Source organism: Colias croceus, chromosome 21 (assembly GCF_905220415.1).
Source record: "Colias croceus chromosome 21, ilColCroc2.1".
NCBI lineage: Eukaryota > Metazoa > Arthropoda > Insecta > Lepidoptera > Pieridae > Colias > Colias croceus.
The window spans coordinates 2,963,767-2,991,351 of NC_059557.1; the positions used below are offsets into that span (position 1 = coordinate 2,963,767).

General features: G+C 36.0%; 2 protein-coding genes across 4 annotated transcripts; one reads left to right on the forward strand and one right to left on the reverse strand.

Moving 5' to 3' along the window:
- Window positions 1–238: 238 nt before the first annotated feature.
- LOC123701297 lies at window positions 239–16,223 on the forward strand. Its single transcript, XM_045648720.1, has 15 exons — window positions 239–397; window positions 2,413–2,594; window positions 2,894–3,066; window positions 3,198–3,717; window positions 3,927–4,077; window positions 5,518–5,665; window positions 6,246–6,348; window positions 6,874–6,956; window positions 7,294–7,391; window positions 8,241–8,346; window positions 8,794–9,014; window positions 10,207–10,359; window positions 10,714–10,804; window positions 15,108–15,198; window positions 15,974–16,223. Exons 1-15 carry the CDS (start codon window positions 310–312, stop codon window positions 16,127–16,129), a joined length of 2,364 nt encoding a protein of 787 aa, XP_045504676.1. The 5' UTR covers window positions 239–309; the 3' UTR covers window positions 16,130–16,223.
- Window positions 16,224–19,714: 3,491 nt separating this feature from the next.
- On the reverse strand, window positions 19,715–27,417 carry LOC123701391 (nuclear transcription factor Y subunit alpha). 3 transcript variants are annotated; one of them, XM_045648842.1, is made up of 9 exons: window positions 27,271–27,417; window positions 26,648–26,819; window positions 25,359–25,422; window positions 24,987–25,115; window positions 24,600–24,682; window positions 22,516–22,680; window positions 21,289–21,371; window positions 21,022–21,121; window positions 19,715–20,528 (listed from the first exon to the last, which is right to left on the reverse strand). In XM_045648842.1, the coding sequence occupies exons 2-9, from the start codon at window positions 26,810–26,812 to the stop codon at window positions 20,457–20,459; spliced, it is 861 nt and encodes a 286-aa protein (XP_045504798.1). In that variant the 5' UTR covers window positions 26,813–26,819; window positions 27,271–27,417; the 3' UTR covers window positions 19,715–20,456. The 3 variants fall into 3 exon arrangements, with proteins under 3 accessions (XP_045504798.1, XP_045504800.1, XP_045504799.1); XM_045648844.1 differs by having other exon boundaries at window positions 21,022–21,118; window positions 27,271–27,416; XM_045648843.1 differs by lacking the exon at window positions 27,271–27,417 and adding an exon at window positions 26,982–27,258.
- Window positions 27,418–27,585: the final 168 nt, after the last annotated feature.

The window sequence follows — 27,585 nt, forward strand, 5'->3', positions numbered from 1 at the left end:
AGCATTCGGAGTTGTGATTGGTGAATGAAAGCCCGTGTTTGCGCGGGTATTTTAAATATGTTGCTTAGCAACACAAAAACAATTCAATAAAAGGTACACTACAAATCCACTGTGTGGTTGAACGATAACGTTATAGATTATTGTCTGAGGCAAAATTGTGATATTTTTAATAATTTAATATTATAAATGAAATTAATTTAAATGGTGATAATTTGAGAAAATATATGAATATTGTGATTGAACTTTACAATGTCTCCGATTTTAAATAATGGATCTATTTTACTTTGATACACGCTTCTATTCGACGATATGTTTGTAGTTAATTATTTACTTTTAAGCATATTTATTACTTGTGTTTGGTCTCTACTCACCCATGGTTTTAATAATGAAGATCAAAGTAAGTACAATTATTTTTCTAATCTTATAAAAGTACTTAAGTACCTACCTAGTTAGCTAATATTTTAAAAATAGAATTGATGTAGTCCGATTTTTTTATTGGAATCATAAAAAATGCTTAGGTATATATATTTTTCCTTTTCTATACATAGTAGGTAATAGCATAATAATATTACCGTTTTTTTTTTGGTACATTACTTACTCTGTGCATTATAGCCTAATTTTACACTACAAGAAAATATACGAAAATACTAGAAAACCAACCCAATTCAAATTAGGAACATATAATTACGTATTCAATTTCGATTTTCAATGCGTCTAGTGACCACGGTTGGTTGCGCGCGCGCCGATGCGTTGTCATCCTTCCGCTGAACGACAAAAGGGCAGCGGTCACATATAACTATCGAATTATACCTAGTACTTTTATGGATATTTACATATAACTCGGTTATAAACAGGATGTGATGGCCCTATTTTTAAAGGATTTGTCTGTTGGGACTGTAGGTCAGACGGAAAGTTATTAATCGTTATTATTTACACTCGAAATGACTAAGAAGAAGAAATAAGATATTCCAATTGAATAAGAAGTAACGTTTAGCATTCATGTATTAAAATCAGACAGTAATTATTGTATAAAAAAAGTATTTTAGAAAGGAAACAAAAAAATTCAAGGGCTGTAGTTATGGCCTATTTTTTTTAATTTCAAGTTCGCAACAACGTGTTGTGATGAGAATATTGATGACTTTGATGAGAAACATTATATTATAGAACTAGCTTTCCGCCTGCGGCTTCGCCCGCGTTTTCAAAGAAAAACCCGCATAGTTCCCGTTCCTGTGGGATTTCCGGGATAAAACCTAGCCTATATTACTCGTGGATAATGTAGCTTTCGAATGGTGAAAGAATTATTAAAATCGGTCAAGTAGTTTATGAGCCTATTCATTACAATCAAACAAACAAAGATTTCCTCTTTATAATATTAGTGTAGATTGGTCTAGTTTTATTAATATAAACTGCTTCCCTTTCCATAGGTAATAAGAGTAATAATGTAACTTTTCATTTTCTTTAATTTTCATGCAAGTTATAAATAGGTTGAAAAGGAAATGCGTACATATTCCAGCGAAGCCTGAGAATGGTACGGGGTGGTTCCGTTTGTGTCTTCATGTAACAAGTTATAGGCTTACAGCGATTTTAAAAATGTTTATAGGGTGATCTAGTAATAAGTGGTTGTGTGGGCTTCAAGGCTATACGAGCCTACTTCGAGTCATAAGAGCGATCAGTTCGATTTTTATACGACAGTGAATATTATTTTTTTATTTTTAATCAATGAATAACATATATGTGTTGTCTCGACCCTCGTACAAGATGCCTAAATACAACTACGTAGTAACTCTACTACTTACGCTTATACTTCCTATAAATATTGTAAACTTGAAAGATCGGATCTAATCGGATCTGTATGAAATTTGTACGAAGTTAGATTTTAGTCTTTATCAGAAAATAGGCAGTGGCAGCCGCGGGTGCCAGTTAGTTATGTAAAATTATACTTAGGTACATTTTCTTTTAACTTTTAATCTCTTTTAAATAGCTTGACATAAACTAAGGCAATAAATATTCCAATATTCCCTTATTCCACACGCAAGTATCCCAAGTTACAGGCCAATAACCGAACGTGATTTGGGAGATCACGCGATGCACCCGTATGTTTGTCGAACTGTCGTACAAGACGTTAAATTTTATGTTAAAACTTTAGGCATCTATCGATAGATCTCGAACTGTAGGAAATGTTTACCAACTATATAGATTGTCGTTTTAAATACCTAGGTACTGAATATAATTTGCATAATTTATTATGAGAATTGAGAAAATGTATTTGTATTCTTTATTATTTGAATATATTATGCAGATTTCATTTTTTCCCCTCATAGTTCCTTCGAAGTAATTAGATTATCTACATAAGTCATAACATCTTATCAAAATACATCTTACATTTTGTTCTCACATTTAACAAAATTTTAGTGCACCTGGTATCCCCCGACCAGCACACACAGACGCCTCGCCTCGAAGATTTCTTCTGGACAGGGTCTGGTGATGGACCACCACCGCCAGACCTGTCAGAACCACTGCCTGAACCTAGCACACCAGTGGTACACACCACCACGGTGCTTGCTACTGTATACTTGGACTCGTATCCTCCTCAGGTGAGCTTTTAACAGATATTTGTTATAATAATTAATATTTATATTGGTTCCTTATGCCTCAATAAAATTATATTACATTTTATGCAAAAAACGATCATGTTATGTTAAAAATAGTTATCCTGAATCCGGCCTATCTGTTGTTGTAGTCATGTTTTTTGCTCTCGTAGAGCAATGAGACAGAGAAAATAACCAAGACAAAGGAAATATTAAAAAGTCATAATTTTATTATTAAATTCAATAAACCATGTTACTCCGTATGTGGATAAAAGCATTCCGTTAACGACAGAGTGTCGGTTCAGGCGGTGACAGACAGCTCGGGTGAGTGCGTGCACAACTGCGACTCGTCTCCCGGCAGCCTGGAGCCAGACGTGCCAGAGGACAGGCGATATTGGCTCCTCACTGTTATACAAGGGGCTACTCCCGATAGCTTGCAATTACGGCTTGCCAGACTCTATCAGAAGGCATTTTTGAGGTAAATTTGATTATAATATTAATAAAAGTCTTGTATTTTCAGATTCGATTTAAATCCTAGTTAATTTATTTAAATGTCTGAAAATATGAATCATTGTCAAAAATGTTTTACAGCAAACATTATTCTTACAGACAGCAAGAAAGACACCTAGGAATCATTAAATCATTAGATGCATCACCACCAAGAAAGAAACATGATGTACATTCGTTTGTGGTGAATAAGGATAGTCAAATAAATCCCATTAGTTCTGATACTCCGCTCAAATATTCAGAAATAGAAAGTTCTATAGTAAATGTCGGTGATATAACTCCAACAAAAACTATTACCTCTACTTTAGCAACATTTGTGAAAGTTCCAGAATCAAGTGCTCTAAATGGTGAAATGTATTTAGCAAATAGCATAGATACCTCATTTATAGATGATATTGAACCAACTTCACTAGCTGATAAAGAATCTTGGGTATTAGTAACCCCAACTATAGTCTTAAAGAAAAGAGAAATCAACATAGGGGAAGAGTTTGATATGATGAAAGAAGATATGATTGATTTGCCTCTAGAAGAGGATAATAATGGCACGTTGCTGTATAAGCGTGAAATTATCAAACCTGAACAGCAGCCACCAGTGCAAGTGCACATCCAAAATATATCAGAAGTAAGTCCTAAATCAATATGTCTGTAAATAAAATTAAGAGTATCGTTAATTTTTAACCAGGTAAGATGTACCTGTAGAAATAACAAAAGTCGTTTGATATGAGCCACTCTTTCTTGAACCACTTTTTCCTTTTCGTAGATCTATAAGTTCTTTAGATCCTTACGAATTAGAGACATTACATTTTATAGCACTAATTTCTTCAATTCCAGTCAGCAGAAACAGGTAGTGTCCAAATAGTATACGTAGTTCTGGTTGGGGGGAGAGCTGTACCAGCTGCGGTGGCTGCGAGAGACATGCGTCTGGTGAGGGATGCTGAAGTTGCCAAGGAACTGGGCGCGGTTGTTACTACTAAGGCTGAGCGTGAGTATGCGGGGAGGAATATAGATGTATTGGGTAAGGAGGTGTAAAGGAGTAAGGTTAAGGGTACAAAAGATTGGGAATTGATGATTGAATGATTGTATTAGTCAAATATTATGTTCTTTTTCTGTTTTAATTTTATTAACACGTTCACTGCGGCATGTCCAGTATCGGGCCATCAGCGACTACACCACAGTGCGGCGCCCAAAATCGCAGATTTCACCGTGGTGCGGCGAGGTTTTTTATATGTTAATCAATGACTAGAAAAGAGACAAATATATTTTTGTGGTCACTGTTTGAAGTAGGACTCAATTTCGTTTAAAAATCGTATGGCAAAATATTGGACACACGCATAGAAAATAAACCGTTTCTTTTGTGTGCGGCATGTCAAATATTTTGCCATGGACAAGCACCTCATGCCGCACTGTACTGCGAGCGCGCCGCGTGTCAGTCTCGCATAGTGATGTACCAGGACCGCACGCGTCGTTATCAAATTTTTAAATGACCCTTAGAGGCTTTAGTTTTTTTTTACTTTCTTTTATTTCGTAGCATAAATGCAAAAATGTGATGACAGTTGTGAAAATAATATAAAACATTAAAACAAAAGTTACTGAACAATTTCCTGATAGTACTCTATCAAGTACTTTGTTTTATATGTGTTTTTTTTTGTATCGACGATCTCGTTATCTGTTAACAAACAGACTGAAATATACAAAATTGATTTATATCGATATCGATGTTTTATTTTACAGTGTTTCCCATCGCTATTACTGTAAACATGCCGTATCAACGCAGTGCGGGATGGCAAATATTTTTTCACAAAATCAGGGGTTTACATTTTCCCTCATATCTTTTAAACTATTGGGTCAAACTAAAAGCTACCTATTTATGCGGTATATACAAGACTATATATACTATTATCCGAAAAAATTTTTTTCGAAATATCTTGAAATTTCATGAAATTATTAACCTTCAAAGTCAGTAGGTGCGATGTGATAAAAATGGCTCATGAGGCACAGTGGTGAACTTGCCGATGTGAAGTATGGAAGACATGCCGCAACAACGGTAAGTTTGGCATTTTAGGTGCCGCAGTGAACGTGTTAAGTAGTGAAATTAGATATAGCTAAACAAAAATGTGTAATGCACGAAACAAAAATGTGTAATCCTAATCCGGAAAATCTTGCCCTAAACAATTCAGAAATCGTAATTATCAATTTTCTCTCTCTGATTTTGGTCGTCTTATCAGATCATATTATTTACGCACCGTGAGGCGTGAACTAATAAGTAATATGTATATGTTTACTAATAGCTTCTAACATTCAATATAGGTTTCGAAATACCAGCAACATTTTTGGGGAAAAATAATAAATAATTTAAAAACAAATATTAATAATCATATTCTGAGTTCCCAATATGCCATCTGAAAGTGCTAAAACTTGCCAGCAGCGTATCTCAAAGCGGCTGAAGGACTAGAAGGAGAAGCAGCACCAGCTGGAGTGCACGGCACCGAACTGTGGGCTCTGATAGTGGGCTCCACCATTGCGCTACTGCTCCTGGTGATACTGTTCGTGCTACTATGTCTAGCACATAGGTAAGAATAAGGAAGACATTCCTAAAGCAGATAAAGGACTAGAAGGAGAAGCAGCACCAGCTGGAGTGCACGGCACCGAACTGTGGGCTCTGATAGTGGGCTCTACCATTGCGCTACTGCTCCTGGTGATACTGTTCGTGCTACTATGTCTAGCACATAGGTAAGAATAAGGAAGACATTCCTAAAGCAGGTAAAGGACTAGAAGGAGAAGCAGCACCAGCTGGAGTGCATGAAAATGAACTGTGGGCTCTGGTATTGGGCTCCACCATTACGCTACTCCTATTGGTGATACTTTTCGTGCTACTGTGCCTTGCTCTAAAAAGTTGCCATAATTTTCGGATTGTGACAGAAAAGATAAACGAGATTTACCTAAATTTTTTTGCCAAATGTGAGACTTATTTTTTTTTCGACAGAGCAAAAAAGAATATGAGTATATGAGGTACTTTTCTGTGGGTACTTTAGTACTTTACTTACTTATTTTTTTTGGTTAAGTGATAATTGCTAAACAAACATGAGTTAATGTAATGTTAAATGTAACGGTTATGGTTTTTTCATATTCTAATGTATTTACAAATTTCAGGAAAAAATCTCTGAAATCCGCAGCATCCCTTCGAGCGTATAGAAACGAGTTGATGCGAGAGTTAGAACAGAGTAAGCAAGAACGAGAAGATAAGAATTCAAAGGTAAATTCAGTATGTTATTTGCATTTATCATAGTCATATAAAAGGGTTTTATAATTTTATTATAATATTTTTTTACAAATTTTATTAAAGTACTTACTTCGTCTCAGGGCAAAGTATATTATGTATATTATTTTTCAAAATTACATAATTATACCCGATTCCTTGCGGGGAGGATGACTGTGGGGAGGATGACTGTGGGGAGGATGGCGGTGGGGAGGATGGGAGTGGGGAGGATGACTGTGGGGAGGATGGCTGTGGGAAAGATGGCTGTGGGGAGGATGGAAGTGGGGAGGATGACTGTGGGAAGGATGGCTGTGGGGAGGATGGAAGTGGGGAGGATGACTGTGGGGAGGATGGCTTTAGTGAGAATGGGAGTTGGGAGGATAGCTGTGGGGAGGATTGGAGTTGGGAGAATTTGAGTGGGGAGAATGGCTGTGGGCACGCGGTAGATTTCAATATTTTTTTTTATTTCATAAATAATTATATCAAAAGGTTTTATAATGAAAATCCATTTTTTATGTTTAGCAATTAATAAGCGTGGTATCTCCGAGTAGAACAAGACCGAGCAGTGCCTTACTGCCCATTTATAGGAAGGACAGTACTTCTGGGTATGTTCCTCTGGCTATTTTTTGGAAAATTAAACTGTTAAAAGCTTTTACGGACGTCTAATTTATGTACTTTGTTGTATATTTTTTTATTCCATAGTAATTTACACATTGTGAAAATGTTACTCCCTATCGGACTTTGAAGCAAAAAAAGTTAAAGATAAGAATTCCGTATTACTTCAGTTTCTACTATAATAATAGCTTTTTGAGTTTTGATTAATCTTTAAAAAAATAAAAAACAACGTTAATTGCTTCCAAAATTTTTTTAAATCACATAAAATATACATCAAACATACATAAATAGATGAAACTATCGTAAAATAGATTCCATCACTTTCAGTTCATCCACAACATCGTCAGGTGTATCGGAGGTGGCGGTGGCTCTGCGAAGACGACAGAAAAAACCACATGCGCTTAGAATGCCTCAGAAAAAACGAGGTTTGACTTTTTTGTAATTTTTACTAAATTAAAATGTTTTCATATAATATCCTATATTGTAAATTTTCGGCAAATATTATGGCTGTATTTTTCAATTTTTTTAATTGTTGAATGTGTTTGATCACTAATTAACCTAATAGTTACTATCCGATTGTCCCGAGATAAAAAATAGAATATATAATTATATGGGTAATATTTTATTATCCATACTAATATTATAAATGCGAAAGTAACTCTGTCTGTCTGTCTGTTACTCAATCACGCTTAAACTACTGAACCAATTTTCATGAAATTTGGTATGGAGATATTTTGATACCCGAGAAAGGACATAGGCTACTTTATATCCCGGGAAAATGACGCAATCCCGGAAATCCCACGGGAACGAGAACTATGCGGGTTTTTCTTTGACTGCGCGGGCGAAGCCGCGGGCGGAAACCTAGTAACAAATAAACCAAAAAAATCATAACTTTATACCTACCTACTGGTAGGTAAAAAAAAAATTGGGATGAAATTTTATTTATTTATTTACACTTAATTAATTGTACAAATAGGAAACCTTAGTATTAATTACAACTAAAAACAGAGTACAATTAACTTGGCGGCCTTATCACTAAGTAGTGATCTCTACCAGGCAACCACGGTAAAAGGTAACAAGCAAAGAGGTCACTAAAAAGGCGGGACGAGAACAGAGAAAAAAAAATAAAAATAATAATAATAGTACTTTTTTTTATCTAGGTACTTATAGATAAAATTTGATCCCAATTTTTGACTTGAACATGTAACAAACCTAGAAACCATTTCTTAATTTTTTTAACTTAAACCATTTTTTAAACAAATTAACCATTTTAGTGGGAACAACAGACAGTTTACTAGAAGCGGCGGGTGTGGAGAGCTCAGACAGCGGACACACTCCCACGTCATATCTCTCTATGCCATCTATTTCTGCTTTTCCAAGGTTTGTATTTTTTATTCTTGACTAACTTATCCTTATTTATTATAACTTCATATAATAAGTGACATTTTTCTTCGTGAGTACCTACACTGTTGTTGTTGTTGTTGTTGTCAATAGATACCTAATAGGTATATAATGATAAATATTTTTAAATCTTTAATAACTCAGCCCCCGGAATCACAGACACAATAGAAAATCTATTGTGTCGTGGTCCGATCGGGCCGCTGCGTTGGGGGCTCAATGGGTTAAGGCATTTTTTTTAGATTAGGATTAAAAAATTTGTAAGACCTCAACAAATTAATATTTTTTTTTAATTTGTATGCATTTTTTACGTTAGCTGAACAGAAATAAAAGTAAAATCTGATTCTTGTGTATGGTCGTTAATATAATATATCATGTTCGTATTTCCTCTTCCCAATTAAAAATAATTATTTATAAACAAAATTCCAGGGGCAACACAGTAGAACCATTATCCCGTATTCTCGAACCGGTATCCGTTCGTCACTTGGACGTAGATTCCCCAATATCCAGCCCCAGGGCAAGGCAGGGGCAGGACACAGTGCCCCGGAGGCAAATGCCCTCACAGCTGGTGAGATTGGGCAGTATTGATAAGGACCCTGGTGTTATCGGACCTTTAGTGTGGGATTTGCATTGCCAGAGGATTAAGGATGGTGAGATTTTTGGTTTTAACTTTTAATAGATCTCTAAAGACTTCATGATATTATTCGATACGTTCACGTAGGTATACATAAATTTAAAAAAAACATTTTCACTTACTTATATTGTTAAAGCTTATTACTTACTTTCTGTACCTACACTTATTCTTAAACCTATACTTACAGTTACACCTAACCTATACTTATTCTTTTACCTAACCTACTATAATATTAACGTATAATTTCAGTGTTTTACAATGCAATGTAAGCGATTTATTCATTTATTATGTTCCATCACCAATACCTAGGCACACTTACACCTAGACATAGACTCAAACTTACACTTACACCTGTATTTACACCTAAACATACACTTAAATTGACTGGCCAGTTGGCTTGGTTGTTAGTGGCCCTGTCTTCCAAGCCAGAGGTCGTGGGTTCGATCCCCACCCGTGGCAAATATTTGTGTGATGAACATAGATGTTTGCTCTGTGTCTGGGTGTTAATTATTTATATAAGTATTTATTTAAAAGTATATGTTATGTATGTTTATCAGCTATCTGGTTTCCATAACACAAGCGAAAGCTTAGTATGGGATCAGATCGTGCCGTGTGTGAAAATTGACCCGAAATATTTATTAATTTACTAGATTTCCGCCTGCGGCTTCGCCCGCGTTTGCAAAGGAAAACCCGCATAGTTCCCGTTCCCGTGAGATTTCCGGGATAAATCTATCCTATGTGTTAATCCAAGTTACCCTCTATATGTGTGCTAACTTTCATTGTAATCGGTTCAGTAGTTTTTAACGTGAAAGAGTAACAAACATCCATACATCCATACAAACTTTCGCATTTATAATATAAGTAGGATAGTAGGATAGATTTCCGCCCGCGGCTTCGCCCGCGTTTGCAAAGGAAAACCCGCATACGCATAGTTCCCGTTCCCGTGGGATTTCCGGGATAAAAACTATCCTATGTGTTAATCCAAGTTACCCTCTATATGTGTGCTAAATTTAATTGTAATCGGTTCAGTAGTTTTTACGTGAAAGAGTAACAAACATCCATACATCCATACAAACTTTCGCATTTATAATATTAGTAGGATTCTAACACCAAAATCTATACTTACACTTACAACTAAACTTACACTTTAATCTATACTTATACTTATCTATACCTAAACTATACTTACACTTATACCTTTCCCCTAGCGTCCAAGCCTTCAACTCCAAAGTCCCAAGAGCCAGGTCGCATGAGACAGCGGTTCAACGAGCTGATGGATGATGCGTTTACTCTCTTCGGGAGTGCGGGTTCGACTCCCAGCAATGATACGTATACGGTGGAGAGGGAGGATAAGGGGAATGGTGAGTTATATTATAAATATGGGTGGTGGAATAAGAGTTGTTGAAAAGAAGTTTGAAAGATTGATAATTTCTAAGTGTAAATGACATAGGACACTAGGTAGAATGAAATGTCGTATATTGATGGTAGTTAAAATGATTATTATTAGATAAAAAAAAGTTTTGTGGCTTTTGTGTAGGTACAATTTATTAAGATTCCGAACTAAAAATTGAGAATGAAATTCAGTTTTTATCCTCCTCTTTTATCCTCCTTCATTTTTTAAACTAGATTTGTAATACGAGATAGTGTTGAATTTTACATAATTAATATATTTTTAATTTGTTTTAGGATAAGCTTTTTAATATTTTCTATTTTAGAGGCAATGGCGCAAGCCCGCAACGACAACGTGCGTCTCCCGGCGTCGCCCGCACATAGAGACACTGTTCGTGGTAGATCTGCTGGGGTTGGGTGAGATTTTCATATATTTATGCTATTAAAATATAAAGTAAGGTGGGTGAACCATGGAAGGCCATGCTCCTTCGAAGGCCAATTATTAAAATTTCGTAGTTATTGCTATATGATGACAAATTCCTTCTATTTACACAAACACCCATCGAAGTAGAAATCACAAACGCGGCGGCGAATCGCTCGCGCCACTATTTTGGCAGTACGGTCCCTCGCTTATCGGAAATCGGCGGCGTTAAAATAAGATGGGTGTACCATAGAAGGCCACTCCAACAAATAAATAGTTATTATTCGTTTATTTACTGGAAAAATGAAATACAAGTAAAATACAACTAACAAATATTCAAGTAATACCTACTTTGTTTTATTACGTAACATATAAACCACTTCTTTTTATTGTAGATTTAATCGCTATTTATTAACTTTTATTGTTAAATGACTGATTTATTATAATGGCCTTCTAAGGAGCCTTGTTTCTAGCAAGGCCATTTGGAAGAGTTCTATGAAACTTAAGTTCAATCAATATTGATCAAATCTGAAACTTAAAAAAGTGGATGATATGTTACGTAATAAAACAAAGCATTACTTAAACACTTGTTAATTTCATTTATCCAGTAAATAAACGAACAATATCTGTTTAACTGTTAGAGTGGCCTTCCATGGTACACCCACCTTATAGAACTTACATATAACTACTAGCTTTCCGCCCGCGGCTTCGCCCGCGTTTTCAAAGAAAAACCCGCATAGTTCCCGTTCCCGAGGAATTTCCGGGATAAAACCGATCCTATCTCTCAAGTTGGATCGAACTGCACATGGTGTGCGAATTTTATTATAATCGGTTAAGTGGTTTAGGAGTCCATTGAGGACAAACATTGTGACACGAGATTTATATATGTTACAGGAAATGTATGTAATCCGTCATTGTATACAATTCCTAGGAAATGTATACAATTCCTAAAATCGTACGGAAATGTGTGAAATAAATTATTTTATACACATTTCCTAGGAAATCTATACATTTCCTAAATAGCTATCGGAAATGTAAAACATTTAAGATATTGATATGTCGCAGGCAAGGGTTGGACTAAAGCAAAGGGGGCGCAGGACTTAAAAAATTTTTGATGGAGTTGGTGTCATTATAACACCTATTTATTATTGTTTTATCGTAAAGATTACGCTTATATAAGCATGTTTTATAGGAACAACTTTTCTCTAAAATCAAAAATAGCCGAGATATTCGCCCTCAAAGTTAGGTTTAGGTTAGGTCACCGTTAGGTTAGGTTAGGTTAGGTTTGTTAAAAAAAAAACTACACAGAAATAGGAGCCCCGCGAAGCGGGGCTACGTCGACGAAGATCGAACGATCGAAGATAATAATATTATGAACATAATATTATTACAATTTTACGGTATGACTGTTACCCGATTGTATCAATAAGAGCTATAATAAAAAAAAATAACAACGTGTTTTATTACAGAAAGCATTTACTTTACACATTTCCTAATACGATATAGGAATTGTATACAATTCCTAGGAAGATTATACATTTCTTAAATGGTATCGGAATGAAGAATGTTCACTAATTTTGATTATTAGCACTCCATATTCTCTGTCAAAAATAAAAAATACTAGTGAAAAAATTACTTCGATACGTCAATTAGTTTCCAATTTAGAAGTAAAACAAGTTGTAAACGCCCGGTGACGGTGTGACGTCACACCACGACACGCTCAATCTGGCTCACTCAGTCCGCTAGCGATCGCGCGCCCGTTTCGTCGAAATTATAATTAAATACTTTTAAAAATGTCCAATCCAAATACCAGTAAATCATATTGTGTTGTTCCTAAATGTAAAAATACAACTAACAATTCGCCGGATAAGTTGTTGTTTATAGTTCCAAAGGACGTTAAGGGGACTAGAAGAGCTAAACGCGAGTTTTATAATGCTTTATATACTTTAGATGATTAACTGCAGTAAAAAATCTCAGACATATATTATATGATATTCTTCAGGAGATATACTAGCTAGATAGTGTGTTGAAAACACAATACAACTTATTTTACTCGATAGAAAAATACACAAAGGTATCTCTAAAAAATCTTTTGATGCTTAAAAACCATACTAAACTACATGCAATCATTCTGTTTTACGGCAAATAATTCTGCAACATTCTAGATTTTTTTTTTTTATTTTTTTAGTCCAATCAATAGATTTCGTGTAAATCGTAAATTCTTATTACCAAACCAAAAACGTACGCATGTGTGCGTGAACGCCTGTGCACCAGGTGTAGGTAGATGGCTAATAAGATTTTTTCTTGTTTTAAGTTGAGAATGATATGGAGAACTATACTAAATATAAGTTGGTCGGGGGAAGAACTAAAACAGAGTTCCACACAAATTCAAATGTCAACAGGAAATGGAAGATAAACCTCAGAGGTCATCAGTGCAAAAACGTAATCGTATAGAATACCTATTTTGAGAAACTATTAAATAAAGATGAAACTTTGGCGGTAGAAAAACCAGAAGAGACATTTGTAGCTAGCTGTGAAGACGAAATAGCAATAGAAGATCCATTACATTAGTTTTGGAAATAATGATCAGTGTTTAGAAATATAAAAAAAAAGTAAGGGAGTGCAAGTAAACCTGAAACCTAAAGGTGTAATAAATCAACCATGACTGTTATTATATTAAACGAATAATAATTACTATTATTGGCCTATTAACGTAAAAATACTGCGCAAGCTATTACACCTACTCAGTGCAGCGCTGCCGACTTGATACTAAGCGCGGGGGCGCGGCCCGCGCGGCGCGTTGTGACGTGACGTCACAAGCGGTCACGTGACTATTAGCGGGACTCGATATTTTTCTAAACTTTGAACGCGTATAAAAACAAAACTACTTGATATTTTTGACTACGACAAAAACTAGTGTATTTGTATACATACAGGCTTTACTGAGACACAATTTCAAGGGATTTGGCATACCTAGTAACATTCTTCATTGTATACATTTCCTAGGAATTGTATAAAATTCCTTGATTTCATACATTTCCGGTAACATATATGTTAAGATATGATTATTAACCCTGGAACCCTACCCGGGGTGCTCGAGCACCCCACAGCATTTTGTTTAGTCTATGATTTTTGTAATTTCTAATTCACAGATTTGGCTTTCGGTGTATTTTCTCTTCGGTTAATTAGCCTCTGATTGGTCAGTCTTGCGGCGACCGCTGTGCATCGTAGTCGTGTGTAGGTGGTTGTTGGGGTGCTCCTAAACCCCAGTGAAGGAAAATTGTAATACCGAAATCGAAGCAAAAGAAAGTAGTTATCATGTTATCTACTCTTCACGACACCCCAGACAAGACAGATGATGTACAGCTCTCTGAAATAATACAATATTGTAATAAAACTAAAGGGGGTGTGGACGTGTTTGACGCGATGGCTAAAAAATATTCCGTCCAGAGAAAAACAAGACGATGGCCACTTTGCCTCTTTTATGGGTTGCTTAATGCAACTGGTATTAATTCTTGGGTCTTATACAAGTGTTCAACTGCAAACAATAAGCCACAAATAAAATATCGTCGCACTTTTTTAAAGCAACTGGCCTTGAGTCTAATCACAAAACATTTGGAGGACCGTTTACAAAAGCCAACTTTGAGGCGGGATATAAAAGAATCCATATCAGGTATTCTAAAAAAACCTCTATCAAACCAAAGCGCAGTTCAGGTGCATCATACACAAGGACGCTGTGGATTCTGTCCTAGAATAAGGGACCGAAAAAGCAAGACAAGGTGCAACAAGTGCCAAATTCCAATTTGTTTGGAGCATCAAATTAAAGTATGTGAAAAGTGCTCAAATTAATTATCTAGTTTAAGTTTAAAGGCTGATTTGTAATCGCATGTTCCTATCTTACATTAATAATAAAACACTTAAAACAAGTTCTGATTTATTTATTTTTCCAATATTTTTTTACTTTGGGGTACCACAGCACCCCATGTAGGAAAATCGGATAGGCAAATACAGTGTAGGGTTCTAGGGTTAAAAATAAATGAGGTTAATATGAATAGTTTTTAAGTAGTTATGTAGGTATATGTGTAGTGACATTCCCTGTGAAAAGTGTATAAAATTTTAAATAATTTTCAGCTATCTTCAAGTGTTAGGTATACTTAGTTTATATCTTTCATCTGTTTATTTCACTTTTGATTCATAAAATCATAAACGAGTGAAGTCGCTTCCGCTATCACTGTATTATATATTCGTCATTAAACTCTAGTATAGATGATAATATTTTCATTACAATCCGGTATACAGTCGCGACAGCAATATGTCGGACTGTCCCCGTCCCCGCACAGCGCTACCGGCCCCGCGACCCGCACAGCGACGTGCTGCCTGGGGACCGCAGGTACAGGTACAATTACTTGATGTATCCTAACCTATCCTATTAGTAAAAAAATGTGTGCATGTACTAGTGTACACACGTAAAAAGTGAAACTTCTTTATGACCTTTATTTTTCAAAAAATAATTTACTATATGCAACTTTACAGAAATACCTACGTCGAATCACGCGTGGTAGGGATAAGAAAAAGATGGCGCGTAACGGAAAAATGTCACGCGTAACGAAAAAATGTTACACTTTTTTTTCCGACCCCGATAAAGAAGTTTCACTTGAATAATATTATAAATGCGAAAGTTGTGAGGATGTATGTGTGTGTGTTTGTTACTCCTTCACACAAACACTACTGAACCGATTACAATGAAATCTAGCACACGTATAGAGGGTAACTTGGATTAACACATGGGATAGGTAAATCCCACGGGAACGAATTTTTCTTTGAAAACGCGAGCGAAACCGCGGGCGGAAAACTAGTTATAGATGCTTTATGGAATTTATTTCATACCAGCTTTCCGCCCGCGGCTTCGCCCGCGCTTCAGGTAATACCGACCGCGACGCGGACTCAATATTATCTATGGTTAATTTTTTAGTGCGCATTTTTTAATTTAAATCTCAAAAAGTTCAGTAATTTGCTAACTAAAAATTATCAATACTTTATTTCGCAACATATATCTTCATTCCAAAATTAAAATTAAATTCATAATTACTAACTAAGTACATAACCAATACTTTTGCAGATTAAAAATTTCGTAAAATTTTCAAAATATGTATATTTGTTTCCAGGCCACGAATCCCCGTCACCCCTCTACCCCAGTAGTTCACCCCGCCCTTATCACAACTGAGGGCAAGTTAGCCCCCGACGACCCGGCGTTACCTCTCATATCCGCTATTAAAAGTGAAATACAACGTGTTAGAGAAAATGCTATGAAACCTAATTAAATAACAGTTTAATATTTAACTAACAGTCCGCCCCGGCTTCGCCCGTGGTCCATGTTTAGGTACGTTTTCTCTCCATAAGAACCATCCTCGTACTTCAAGGAATATTATAAGAATAAACGAAATCGGTTCAGCCGTTCTCAAGTTATGCGCTTACAACATATTTTGCGATTCATTTTTAAATTATAGAGGATAAAATCATACAAAAACAATGTGTCGTCATCAACTTTTTATTTTTTTATTGGTTCAATGACTTTGAATTATATACCTAATCATAAAATTACTAGCAATATCTATACATATAATATAATAAATCTGTAGAAGGGTCAATTCTGTACATTGAAAATATTGAAAAAATAAATACCAGGGGGTGTTACTGGATCGATACCAAACCCAAATATGTGATTAAAAAAATTTTTGTCTGTCTGTCTGTCTGTCTGTCTGTCTGTATGTGAAGGCATCACGTGAAAACTAGCGGTTCGATTTCGATGAAACTTGGTATAATTATACCTTATTATCCTGGGCGTAAAATAGGATACTTTTTATCCTGGAAAAATACGTAGAAAAAAATTAATCTTAATTTTTCAGTTTTATCCATAGACGTTGTTCCGTAGAACCGCGAACACACGTTGCGTATTATTATAGGCCTAGCCGTATTTGGGAATTGGGTCCAATAGATATTTAAATAAGATATTATTGACAGAGGTCTCAAAATGGAGAAATAAACCATCCACGCGAAGACCGACATCCGCGCGGACGGAGTCGCGGGCTAGTCCGAAATATGAATAACAAATTGGTAACACATAATTGACTAGGAATTTAAGTTCATTGGAATTATTGGAATGTTAGGAATAAGGATCACTGTACAAACTCAAGCCAAATAATTCATAGAAAATCTGCAATATTTTATACTGTTTAATTTGTTATTCAAGAAAAGATACATTTTATATTATGTTTTTGTTTGCGTGATTTTATATTGTATTAAAAAAAATATTTTAAGCGTAAAACATTATTATTTGTGCCTTATATCATGGATTTATTAATAATTGTTTTAAATTTTTCTTGGAATCTCTGTTCACTAGTATAAGGTTAGATTGTATTTGATGCCAAGTTGTATTTAGTATTTAATTATTATCTATTTATGTTTTCTGTTGTTCACTTTTTTAGACTTTTTAATAAATATTTCACCAATTTGACTGATTTTTATTCTTCAGCATCCTTCCTTCGTCTCTGTTTATTCAGTAGAGCATGAAAAAAATAGTTCCCATAACATACACCATATATTTATAGTTCCTGATTGATATTAGAGAGTATTGGCCATTTCGCGTTATACCGGCCAAGTGCGAGTCGGTCTCTCTACTTGCAACTTGCAAGTGAATCAAAACTTACAAGGTACATCCCGGTCATATAGCGCAGATAAAGGAAAGATCGCTAAAAACATAAACTCAAACTGAAAAATTCATTTATTAAATTAGACTACTATTTAGTAGCACTTTCGAATCGTCATTACATAAGTATTTTTAACATTTATCTACCACCGATTCGGAAAGCAGTAGGTAGGTATCTATGTAGAAGAACCGGCAAGAAACTCCATAGTTGCTCTTTTAAAATCATGTCGATATTACATAATATGTAACTTATATCTAAATACATAATATATCAAAGAATAGTTACAATATACCTTTCAATATTATATGAATACAAACACTTACTTATTAATTCAAATTTTTCTAGTTTGTTTTATTTTATTTCATTTTATTTTATGTTATTTAACTATATTTTATTATTCGGGACACTTTAGACTTACGCGTCTGTTGTCTGGTTGGGCCCTGAAAACCAGCGCTATGCCGACCGTGGTGCGGCGTAGCATATGCTGAGTGGCCCTTACCCTTTAGGTCACCAGTCGCCACACAAATATTTACAATAGATTTTTAGCTCTTAATTTTTTTTTTTCTCTTTTTTATCCCTGTTATTTTCTATAGTCTTTAAGAGTGCTTTTGTTATTGTTTTTTTATGTGGTGGTGGTGGTGGTGATTCTAATAAATGTACTTTATTCTTATTCTTATTCTTTTAAAAATTTTACCAGCGTAGTGCGAGTCGGACTCGCGCACCGAGGTCTCAAAACAAACCTACTTTTTATTATGTTGCAACTTGTGGTTGCAACGTAGTTGTAACTCTAAAATGTATATATTTTTAGCAATTTTTCCTGTAATTTCTATATTACCAAATTTCAAGCACCAGGTTTTGATTCCCTTGAGAATGTCGAAATTTGCGATAATTGTGTACCTACCAGATTTATAGACTCTGTGTTGATGGAAGTACCACAGGGGATGTCGAAATTTGCGAATATTTGCAGCATAAAAGACTGTATCTTCACAGCTTCAAGAGACCATAGACTGAGACTTGAGTATTCAATATAAATTTTAGCTTGATATCTCTACGCGTTCGTTATAAAAAAGCTGTTGACAGACGGAAAACAGTAATCCTATGTGTTTCATTTAAAAAATCATTATATTTTCTATATTCTTGCGTAAAATAAAACATCACAGTGCATTGATGCGGTATTTTCTATAACCCTTTTAGATCTAATGTCCTAACTTTGGGAACATATTATTTTGAATTAAATATGTGACTATAAAATTTATATTATGCGTCGAAAGAGAAACTTTTTCGTGTCGACATGTCTTTGGTGTGTGCTAACGTAACTAATTTTTTCATGCTGTTATGGAAAGTGATTTATAATGTTTCCTAAGTTGGAACTTGGTGTCTATAAATTTCCCTCACTCATTTCAGAAATAAAACAATCAATTGTGCAAATAAGTTTATTTTGTACTTTCAATGACATAAAAAATCACCTCGTATAATATATTAAAGTTACAAAATTATTTACAAACATTTAATAATAATTTAAATCAATACATTGCACAGACACTTTTTTGTAAATACTTGAACCACATTGTGCCTTTAAAATCTTAATTCTTAACCAATGAATGACATATTCAGTTCTTACACAACAAAGGACACATTTGGTAGACAAGAAATCATGTACATTCTTTAATTGATAAAAGCATTTTACGGAAATGAAAATACGAAAACTTAATCATTAAGCCATAAAAACAATCACAATATTTTATGAAATTATAACAAGTCTTTGATTAAAATATAAAGAAAGATTGAAAATTAAAAATAAAATTTACATGATAATAAGGTATCATAACAAAAACTGACCTGCATTGATATCATGAATTATTTATATTAAAACAAAAAACAAATAAAACCTCTCACAATTGATATCGTTATAAAAGATTCATATAAAAACTAGCCTCATTTCCTCTAACATCATTTATTATATTACTGACAAACGCATAACTACAAAGATGTCTAATAATTTAAAATATAAGGGCCAGATTCACAATTTTTGAAGTGAAACTTCTTTATCGGGGTTGGAAAAAATTTAGTGTAACATTTTTTCGTTACGCGTGACATTTTTCCGTTCCGTTCTTTTTCTTATACCTACCACGCGTGATTCGACGTATTTCTGTAAAGTTGCATATAGTAAATTATTTTTTGAAAAATAAGGCCATAAAGAAGTTTCATTTCTTATGTACACTAACACTCACACATTTTTTTTGATATGTTTAATGTTTATCAATCAGATATATTGACAAATAATGTATAATAATTTATGTCAAAATTTATCAAACATCAGGAACAAAACCAGCAAGTGAAACTGACCCTTAATTTTTATATATCAGAACAGAAAACTAGGTGATGCCAACATATTCACAGCCTCAAACAAATTGAATTGCATTAACAGCTAACTTACATACACTTATTGTTCACCAGTAATATAACAATGTTCACATTATATGTACACTTTCACACAAACACAATAACACTTAGCATTAAAACTTAACACTAACGCTGGTCACTTCGCACGAATATGCAAACATTCGTACATTTCACGAATGTTTTCACGCATGTTAGTGACTCACAACATTTGCAAATGTTTTTTACACTTCAGGAGCGCGAACATTCGTACATTTTACAAATCTTTCCACGCAAGTATAGCGACTCACATTTGCTAATGTTTCTATCCCTGCATGAGCGCGAACATTCGTACATTTTACGAATGTTTTCTCAACACTCAACACTAACGTCGATCGCTCACATTCGCACGAACACACAACATTTGTAAATGGTTTTTCCACATTTGAGTTCTTCACACATTTTAATAATGTTTTCACGCAAGTTAGTGTCTCTTTTAACACTAAAACACTGTAACTGGCAGTCTCTAGCTGGAATTGTCGATATATTCGACCTCTATATGCTACGTGGACTGCATGGGTTGTGGTGCGAGCCTCCTCCATTGGTTCGACTGGTTCTCTTGGAGCTCCTCATTCTGGAATTAAAATTGTTTTATTGAATATGGTTTCTGCAATATTTATCTGTATTTAGTTGAAGATTTCAAGGGCTTAGTGGTTATAACATTTTTGGAAGAAAAAAGTGCCTTACACAAAAAATACCTACTATTACTACCAACCTACTAAATTTCAGGCAATTATGTTGATTATATTATACTTTACTATAAAATGAAAATATTTAGTAGAAAAATATTTAGTTTTATCTCATTCGAATCCCTACTAATATTATAAATGCGAAAGTAACTCTGTCTGTCTGTCTGTTATGCTTTCCCGCTTAAACCTCTCAACCGATACTGATGAAATTTGACACAGACAATCTTTAGACCCTGAGAAAGAACATAGGCTACTTTTTATTGCGAAATATGTACCACGGGCGAAGCTGGGGCGGACCGTGCTTTATCGAATTTATTCTATTATTAAAAAATCCCGAAAAGCTAATCAAATATGAATATTATTAAGAAAAATCTTTACCTGAATGATGGTAATGGATACCGTGTCAGGTTTGATGTCATCCAGATGTTGCCTCCCTTGATCTTCTGGCGACATTTGCCCGGCCTGTGTCTCCATACTTCTGAAAGAATAAATCTGGTAATATATTGACAGTCAACACTCTGGGGTCTATTAAAAAAAAGTGAATCATAACACTGAAGTGTTTACTATTGAAAATAATGCACTCAGTAAATTTAAATGGTTTCAAATGTCATTATATAAGTTGAAATATTACGATATTATACTGACCTCCGACTGCCAGAGTTGAACCGTCCCCCTTCACCTCGTATCCTGTTCATTGCGTGCCTGTGCCTCGACTCATGCAGGTATTTCTGTAAAATTAATTAAATAATAATTAAATTTAAGTACTTAAGTATAAAACAGTACAGATACTCCCTACAAAACGTTTGACGGTTCACTCACAAAATTAATATAATATAATATTATGTTGATGAGACTTCCAGTAGTCGCTGCAGTTTTGTCAGTAAGTGCCGTGTTGAGGCGAGGCGAGCGGTAACGGATTAGTTCATATCACAGACCTTTCACTGACCTGTTATCCGTTGTTCTCTGAATAGTGCATACTTCAGTAAAAATTCCGTATGGAATTCACTAAAGAGCACGCTTGAGGATGCGCTTGTACTGGCGCGCGTGCACGTGCAGTGCGCGTGTGGGACGTACCGGCCGCTCCTTGGGAATGCGCCCCTGCTCGTGCAGCTTGGCGCGCGCGGCGCGGCGCTTGAGGATGCGCTTGTACTGGCGCGCGTGCACGTGCAGTGCGCGTGTGGGACGTACCGGCCGCTCCTTGGGAATGCGCCCCTGCTCGTGCAGCTTGGCGCGCGCGGCGCGGCGCTTGAGGATGCGCTTGTACTGGCGCGCGTGCACGTGCAGTGCGCGTGTGGGACGTACCGGCCGCTCCTTGGGAATGCGCCCCTGCTCGTGCAGCTTGGCGCGCGCGGCGCGGCGCTTGAGGATGCGCTTGTACTGGCGCGCGTGCACGTGCAGTGCGCGTGTGGGACGTACCGGCCGCTCCTTGGGAATGCGCCCCTGCTCGTGCAGCTTGGCGCGCGCGGCGCGGCGCTTGAGGATGCGCTTGTACTGGCGCGCGTGCACGTGCAGTGCGCGTGTGGGACGTACCGGCCGCTCCTTGGGAATGCGCCCCTGCTCGTGCAGCTTGGCGCGCGCGGCGCGGCGCTTGAGGATGCGCTTGTACTGGCGCGCGTGCACGTGCAGTGCGCGTGTGGGACGTACCGGCCGCTCCTTGGGAATGCGCCCCTGCTCGTGCAGCTTGGCGCGCGCGGCGCGGCGCTTGAGGATGCGCTTGTACTGGCGCGCGTGCACGTGCAGTGCGCGTGTGGGACGTACCGGCCGCTCCTTGGGAATGCGCCCCTGCTCGTGCAGCTTGGCGCGCGCGGCGCGGCGCTTGAGGATGCGCTTGTACTGGCGCGCGTGCACGTGCAGTGCGCGTGTGGGACGTACCGGCCGCTCCTTGGGAATGCGCCCCTGCTCGTGCAGCTTGGCGCGCGCGGCGCGGCGCTTGAGGATGCGCTTGTACTGGCGCGCGTTCACGTACAGCAGCGGCTCCTCGTCCTCGCCGCCCGCCGCCTCCGCCGCGCCCGCGCCGCTGCCGCTGTTGTTCACCATCTGGTGGAAAAAAGTGCTTTATAAAAAAGAATACAAAGTTATGAAATAGTTTTGTTTTGGTACAGTAACAGGCCGCGCTCGCTTGCCGCATCGAGCGTCGCGGCACTCACGAATGAATCAGACAACTGAGCTCATGTGCAATATTTTAATTTATTACGATATCTGTGTAGCTTTAATATACTGTATGGTACAATCTTGCATTACACTTGGACGTATCACACACTGAAATGTCACTACAAGTACTTTCTTCTTTCCAGTTTTTTTGCAAAGAAAGTGTACGTAAATAAAAAAAAATAAAACAACACCGCACTAAACAGTCTGATAGGATTGATTTATAAATGAGCTGCTGCATCCAAGAGAACGGCACGAACGGCAAGTTGTGAACGGCAGAGGCTACTTCAGCCGCCGCCATATTATGTCGACGGCAGTCGTCGAAGCATCGGCGGCAGTTTGACGGCATCTGTTTTTGCGTGTCGACGACAGCCGTCGACATATTCACAGAAATATATCGAGATAGAAGGAAAGAGTGTATGTACCTCGCGTGGCGAAAAGACGATTAATCATCGTCTTTGCTCGCCACGATGCTCAGTCTATTCACGACCTCTCTCCGTGTGTGACGTACTAATGCAAACAGAAAATGGCCCCGTGGTCGATAATTAACTGTGCAAACACCACCAAAAAAGTTGAAGGTGTCAATAAAAATATTTCCTTTCACGGGTTAGTACTTTTTGCCCTAAAATATCTGTTATTACTTATAAATCAATTTATTTTTGTGCTCCGTAATAATTTAATGTAAACGGTAACGGAATGATGCTACTTTTCCATTACGGCTTTAATTTTACACGCCAGACTGGACATGCATTGAAAACCAGCAATGAAAATAAAACATTCCAAACTGTCGAAACGCGGTAAAGGTTGATTTCTCATTTTTCTGTCAAAATTAAGTATATAGAGTAATTGTACGCCACGATTTTCAATGCCGATTTCTTAGTCGATTCAAATCGATACCTATTGAAAACAGAAAAATGATAATTATTTTTTAATCCTATAAGTAATATTATTGTTAGGTATATCGAAGGTTTAAAATATATTTACTATATACTTATTGCAAATTTGTTTCAGTTTTCCGAAAGATTCTCTTGTGAAAAATAAATGGATGGAAGCAAAAACTGGTTTCCTACGAAACAGTCTGATTTGTTCCATACATTTTCACGAAGGTTCGTTTACTGGCCCACCAAAGTTTCGGCGAATAATGTTAAGTGGTCTAGGAGTTCCTTCCGTCTCCATCATTAGCTTAGCACCATGATACTATGATTTAATATTGTCACCTGACTTGCACATGTATGCAAAATTTTAGCTCAATAAGTTGAGTAAAATTACTTTAATATTCAATTGCAAGATTTGATCCGAACGTACATATATACATATGTACATACATTCATATACACATGCATATACATACAGATTAAGTAAATAAAAAGCTTGTAAAAATTAACATTCATTTTTATTCTCATTCTTCTGTCAAGGTCAAAATCGATTCCCAAATCGATTCCATAAAATGTTTTAACTACCTACTTAGTTTCTATTTATTAGGGGACAATTATTTTGACGTTGTGAACATCACTAAAAGACTCGCGTGACGTTAAAGTACCTACGCAAAATGTTACACGGTCGGTTCTCATATAAATCGACGAACTATTTCCTTCTATCTCGATATAATTCTGTGGACATATTGACTGCTGCCGCCGACAACTGGCGTCGACATGTGCCGACGGCTGAAGTAGCCTCTGCCGTTCACAACTTGTTGTTCGTCTGTTAGAACTCTAATAAGAATTAAATAAAGCACAAATACATTGTAACTATGTTATTGAGTTTTTTTTTTCTATTTTAGATGAAATTGATAATTTTCAAAAACATACCATCACAATATTGGGTTGATTTATTATTTGCTGCGGTTGAACTGCATTGGCCACTTGCACTAAGTTTCCATTTAAATTTATCACTGTAAACAACACAAAAGAATAATAATTATTACTGAGAAATCAAGAACAGAAAATTAAATGAAGATGCTTTATAAATATTTTACTTTTCACGCTTAATAAATATTTTTACTGCAAAAGAGACAAATATTTATGTGTGCATTTTAAACCTTGAAGATGTTACTCGCTACTATTTTAATAAAAAGGCCAGGCCTATGTTACAACAGTAATTAACTACATAATAACAAATTAATGAATTGATACTGAAATTATGTTTCTCATTATTTAACATGTATGAACTTTACATAAGAGTTACAACAAAATTACCTGCCGGTTGATGTATAACCTGGTGCTGATCGATCTGTGGCTGCGGTGTGGTGGTCGTGGGCTGGTAGAGGAACGTCTGTCCGTCTGGTGTCTGCACTAGCTGCATCGCTTGCATGTTGCCGTTAGCACCTGTAACATGGAATTATTATTTGGATATCTATGTGCTTAGAAAAGAACAGAATTTGAAAAATATAATTTATAAGATAACATTTTATATAATTTTGTTATAGAATATTACATTATTCATACTTGGTTAAAATTTTAATTTAAAATGTATGTCTATGTAATAAACTTGATGCTTTACATTGTCATACAATGTCTAGTAATAAACGATTTAAAATATGCATGTAAAATGTAAATGTATATTTTTACCTTGAATACTAGATAATGGCACCACTTGTAAGCCTTGTATCTGTTGTCCATTTGGTGCTGCTACCTATAATGTATTATATCAATATTAAATTGTTGGTAAGCGCATAACTCGAGAACGGCTGAACCGATTTCGATAATTCTTTTTTTATTATATTTCTTGAAGTACGAGGATGGATCTTATGTAGAGAAAACGTAATCATGTACCACGGGCGAAGCCGGGGCGGACCGCTAGTTAAATTAATAAAAAAAACTATTAAAAAATAGCTTTGACAACATACAAATGCATTTCGAAAAAATTAGGTTTAAAAAAAGCCTTCGATTAAATTATTCAATTGAATCAAGTTCGACATGGCATGCATATAGCAAAATAAAATCAAAATCTAGTTGTTCTACAGGTTGCCAATTAAAAATAAATTGGCAAATAAAAGATTGTTGATAAAAAAGGAAAAGTTACTACCACCTGGAGTTGTGGCGCTCCAATCTTGTGTGTGCATAAAATAAAATATATATTTACATTATAAGTATATTCTTAGTTTGAACATGTCCAAATGAATGTCTGTACTACCATGACTTTTAAGTGGTCTATACTGGAGATCAAACCCAGGATCGTTTGATTGATATTCTTACAACTAGTTCATCAAACAGGATTTTAAGCATAATCCCTACTAATATTATAAATGCGAAAGTAACTCTGTCTGTCTGTCTGTTACGCTTTCCCGCTTAAACCTCTCAACCGATTTTGATGAAATTTGGCACAGACAATCTTTAGATCCTGAGAAAGAACATAGGCTACCTTTTATTGCGAAATATGGACCACCGGCGAAGCCGGGGCGAACCGCTAGTAGTAGTAGTAGCAATCTTATTGAAGTATGTAACTAAGTTGTATTTTTCAACTATAGTGTCAATAGTAAAGTTGCGAAGCATCATCAAAATCAAATCAGTAGTTATTAATTCTATCGCACATCAGTATTCTTATTTAGTGTTATAATTACAAGACAGTCTATTTTTATTACAAACTTTAAATCTTCCTTTTTAACATGTTAACTAGGTAGTCTATGTTTAAAGGAATAATAGCTATTAATTGTTAGGTACCTATTTGTTAAACATTCTAAATTTTTTTTTATTAGAGTAAAGCCATTCGCAAGACCTTGCAGCCTTACTGGACGAGAGTTGCGGAAGACAGACAACACTGGCGGGAGATGGGGGAGGCCTATGCCACGAAACGAGATATAGTTTAAGTTTAAGGGGTAAAATTGTAGGTTAAATAAATAAATAAGCCAAAGTTATACCTGTATAGCAGGAGCAGTTGAGGGTACTGTGTGTACAACAATTTGTTGACCATTGGGGCCCTGTACCATGTGTGGACCACTGTTCATTTGTAAAACTTGTAGTTGCTGACCATTTAAAGTCACAACTTGAGTTCCATCAGTTGTTTGTATCTGAGCATGCTCCATTTTCTATCTGAAATGTTTCATATTATGATAAAGCAAAAGTGAAACAGATACCAGATTGTGCATAGTTAGAAAATTATTATAAGAGGAAGATAACTTTCAAAATTAACAAATAGGAATCCGGTACGTTCTCCTAATGTTTTAAGATATTTAACGAAGCTCATATACCTACCTACCGCGATCTGCAGATTATTAGTCTTAAAAAAATTACATAACAAAAGAAAAATTGTTTGCAAAGTGGACGGAATTTCCTGAAAAGTGAAAACTCTGAATTACATTATTTCTTTATCAAAAAATTTCCGTGTCGTCATAAAACCAAGAAATTAATGCTACGTAATCAAAATGGCTGCGTTTGTCTTTTGATATAATTTTTATATACATTTTCATAAAGTTTACTCGTGAGCTTTATTTATTAATCCTCCCAAACACTTGGAAATTTTCGACAAATATTGTAAACTTACATCGGATATTCCTCACTGGTTTTTCGATGATTGGTTGACAAAGGATAGACCAATGGCCGATGTCAATGATCACGAGAACGCAGTAGATTGGTTCGAGACATTACCACTCCCAAAGAAGCGCGGCTATTCTGTACGCTCTGCTATCCAATGCTGATTCTTGTAATTAAAACTTTGTCTATGGAAAAACGAGGGGGCGGGCAAAATTTTACTAATGTTGAAATTATTGCTATAAAATCACAATAAATTTAAAAATAGTAGAGTAGAGAAATATAAAAAATACATGTTATAAATAACGTTATTTAAGAAATGATTCAA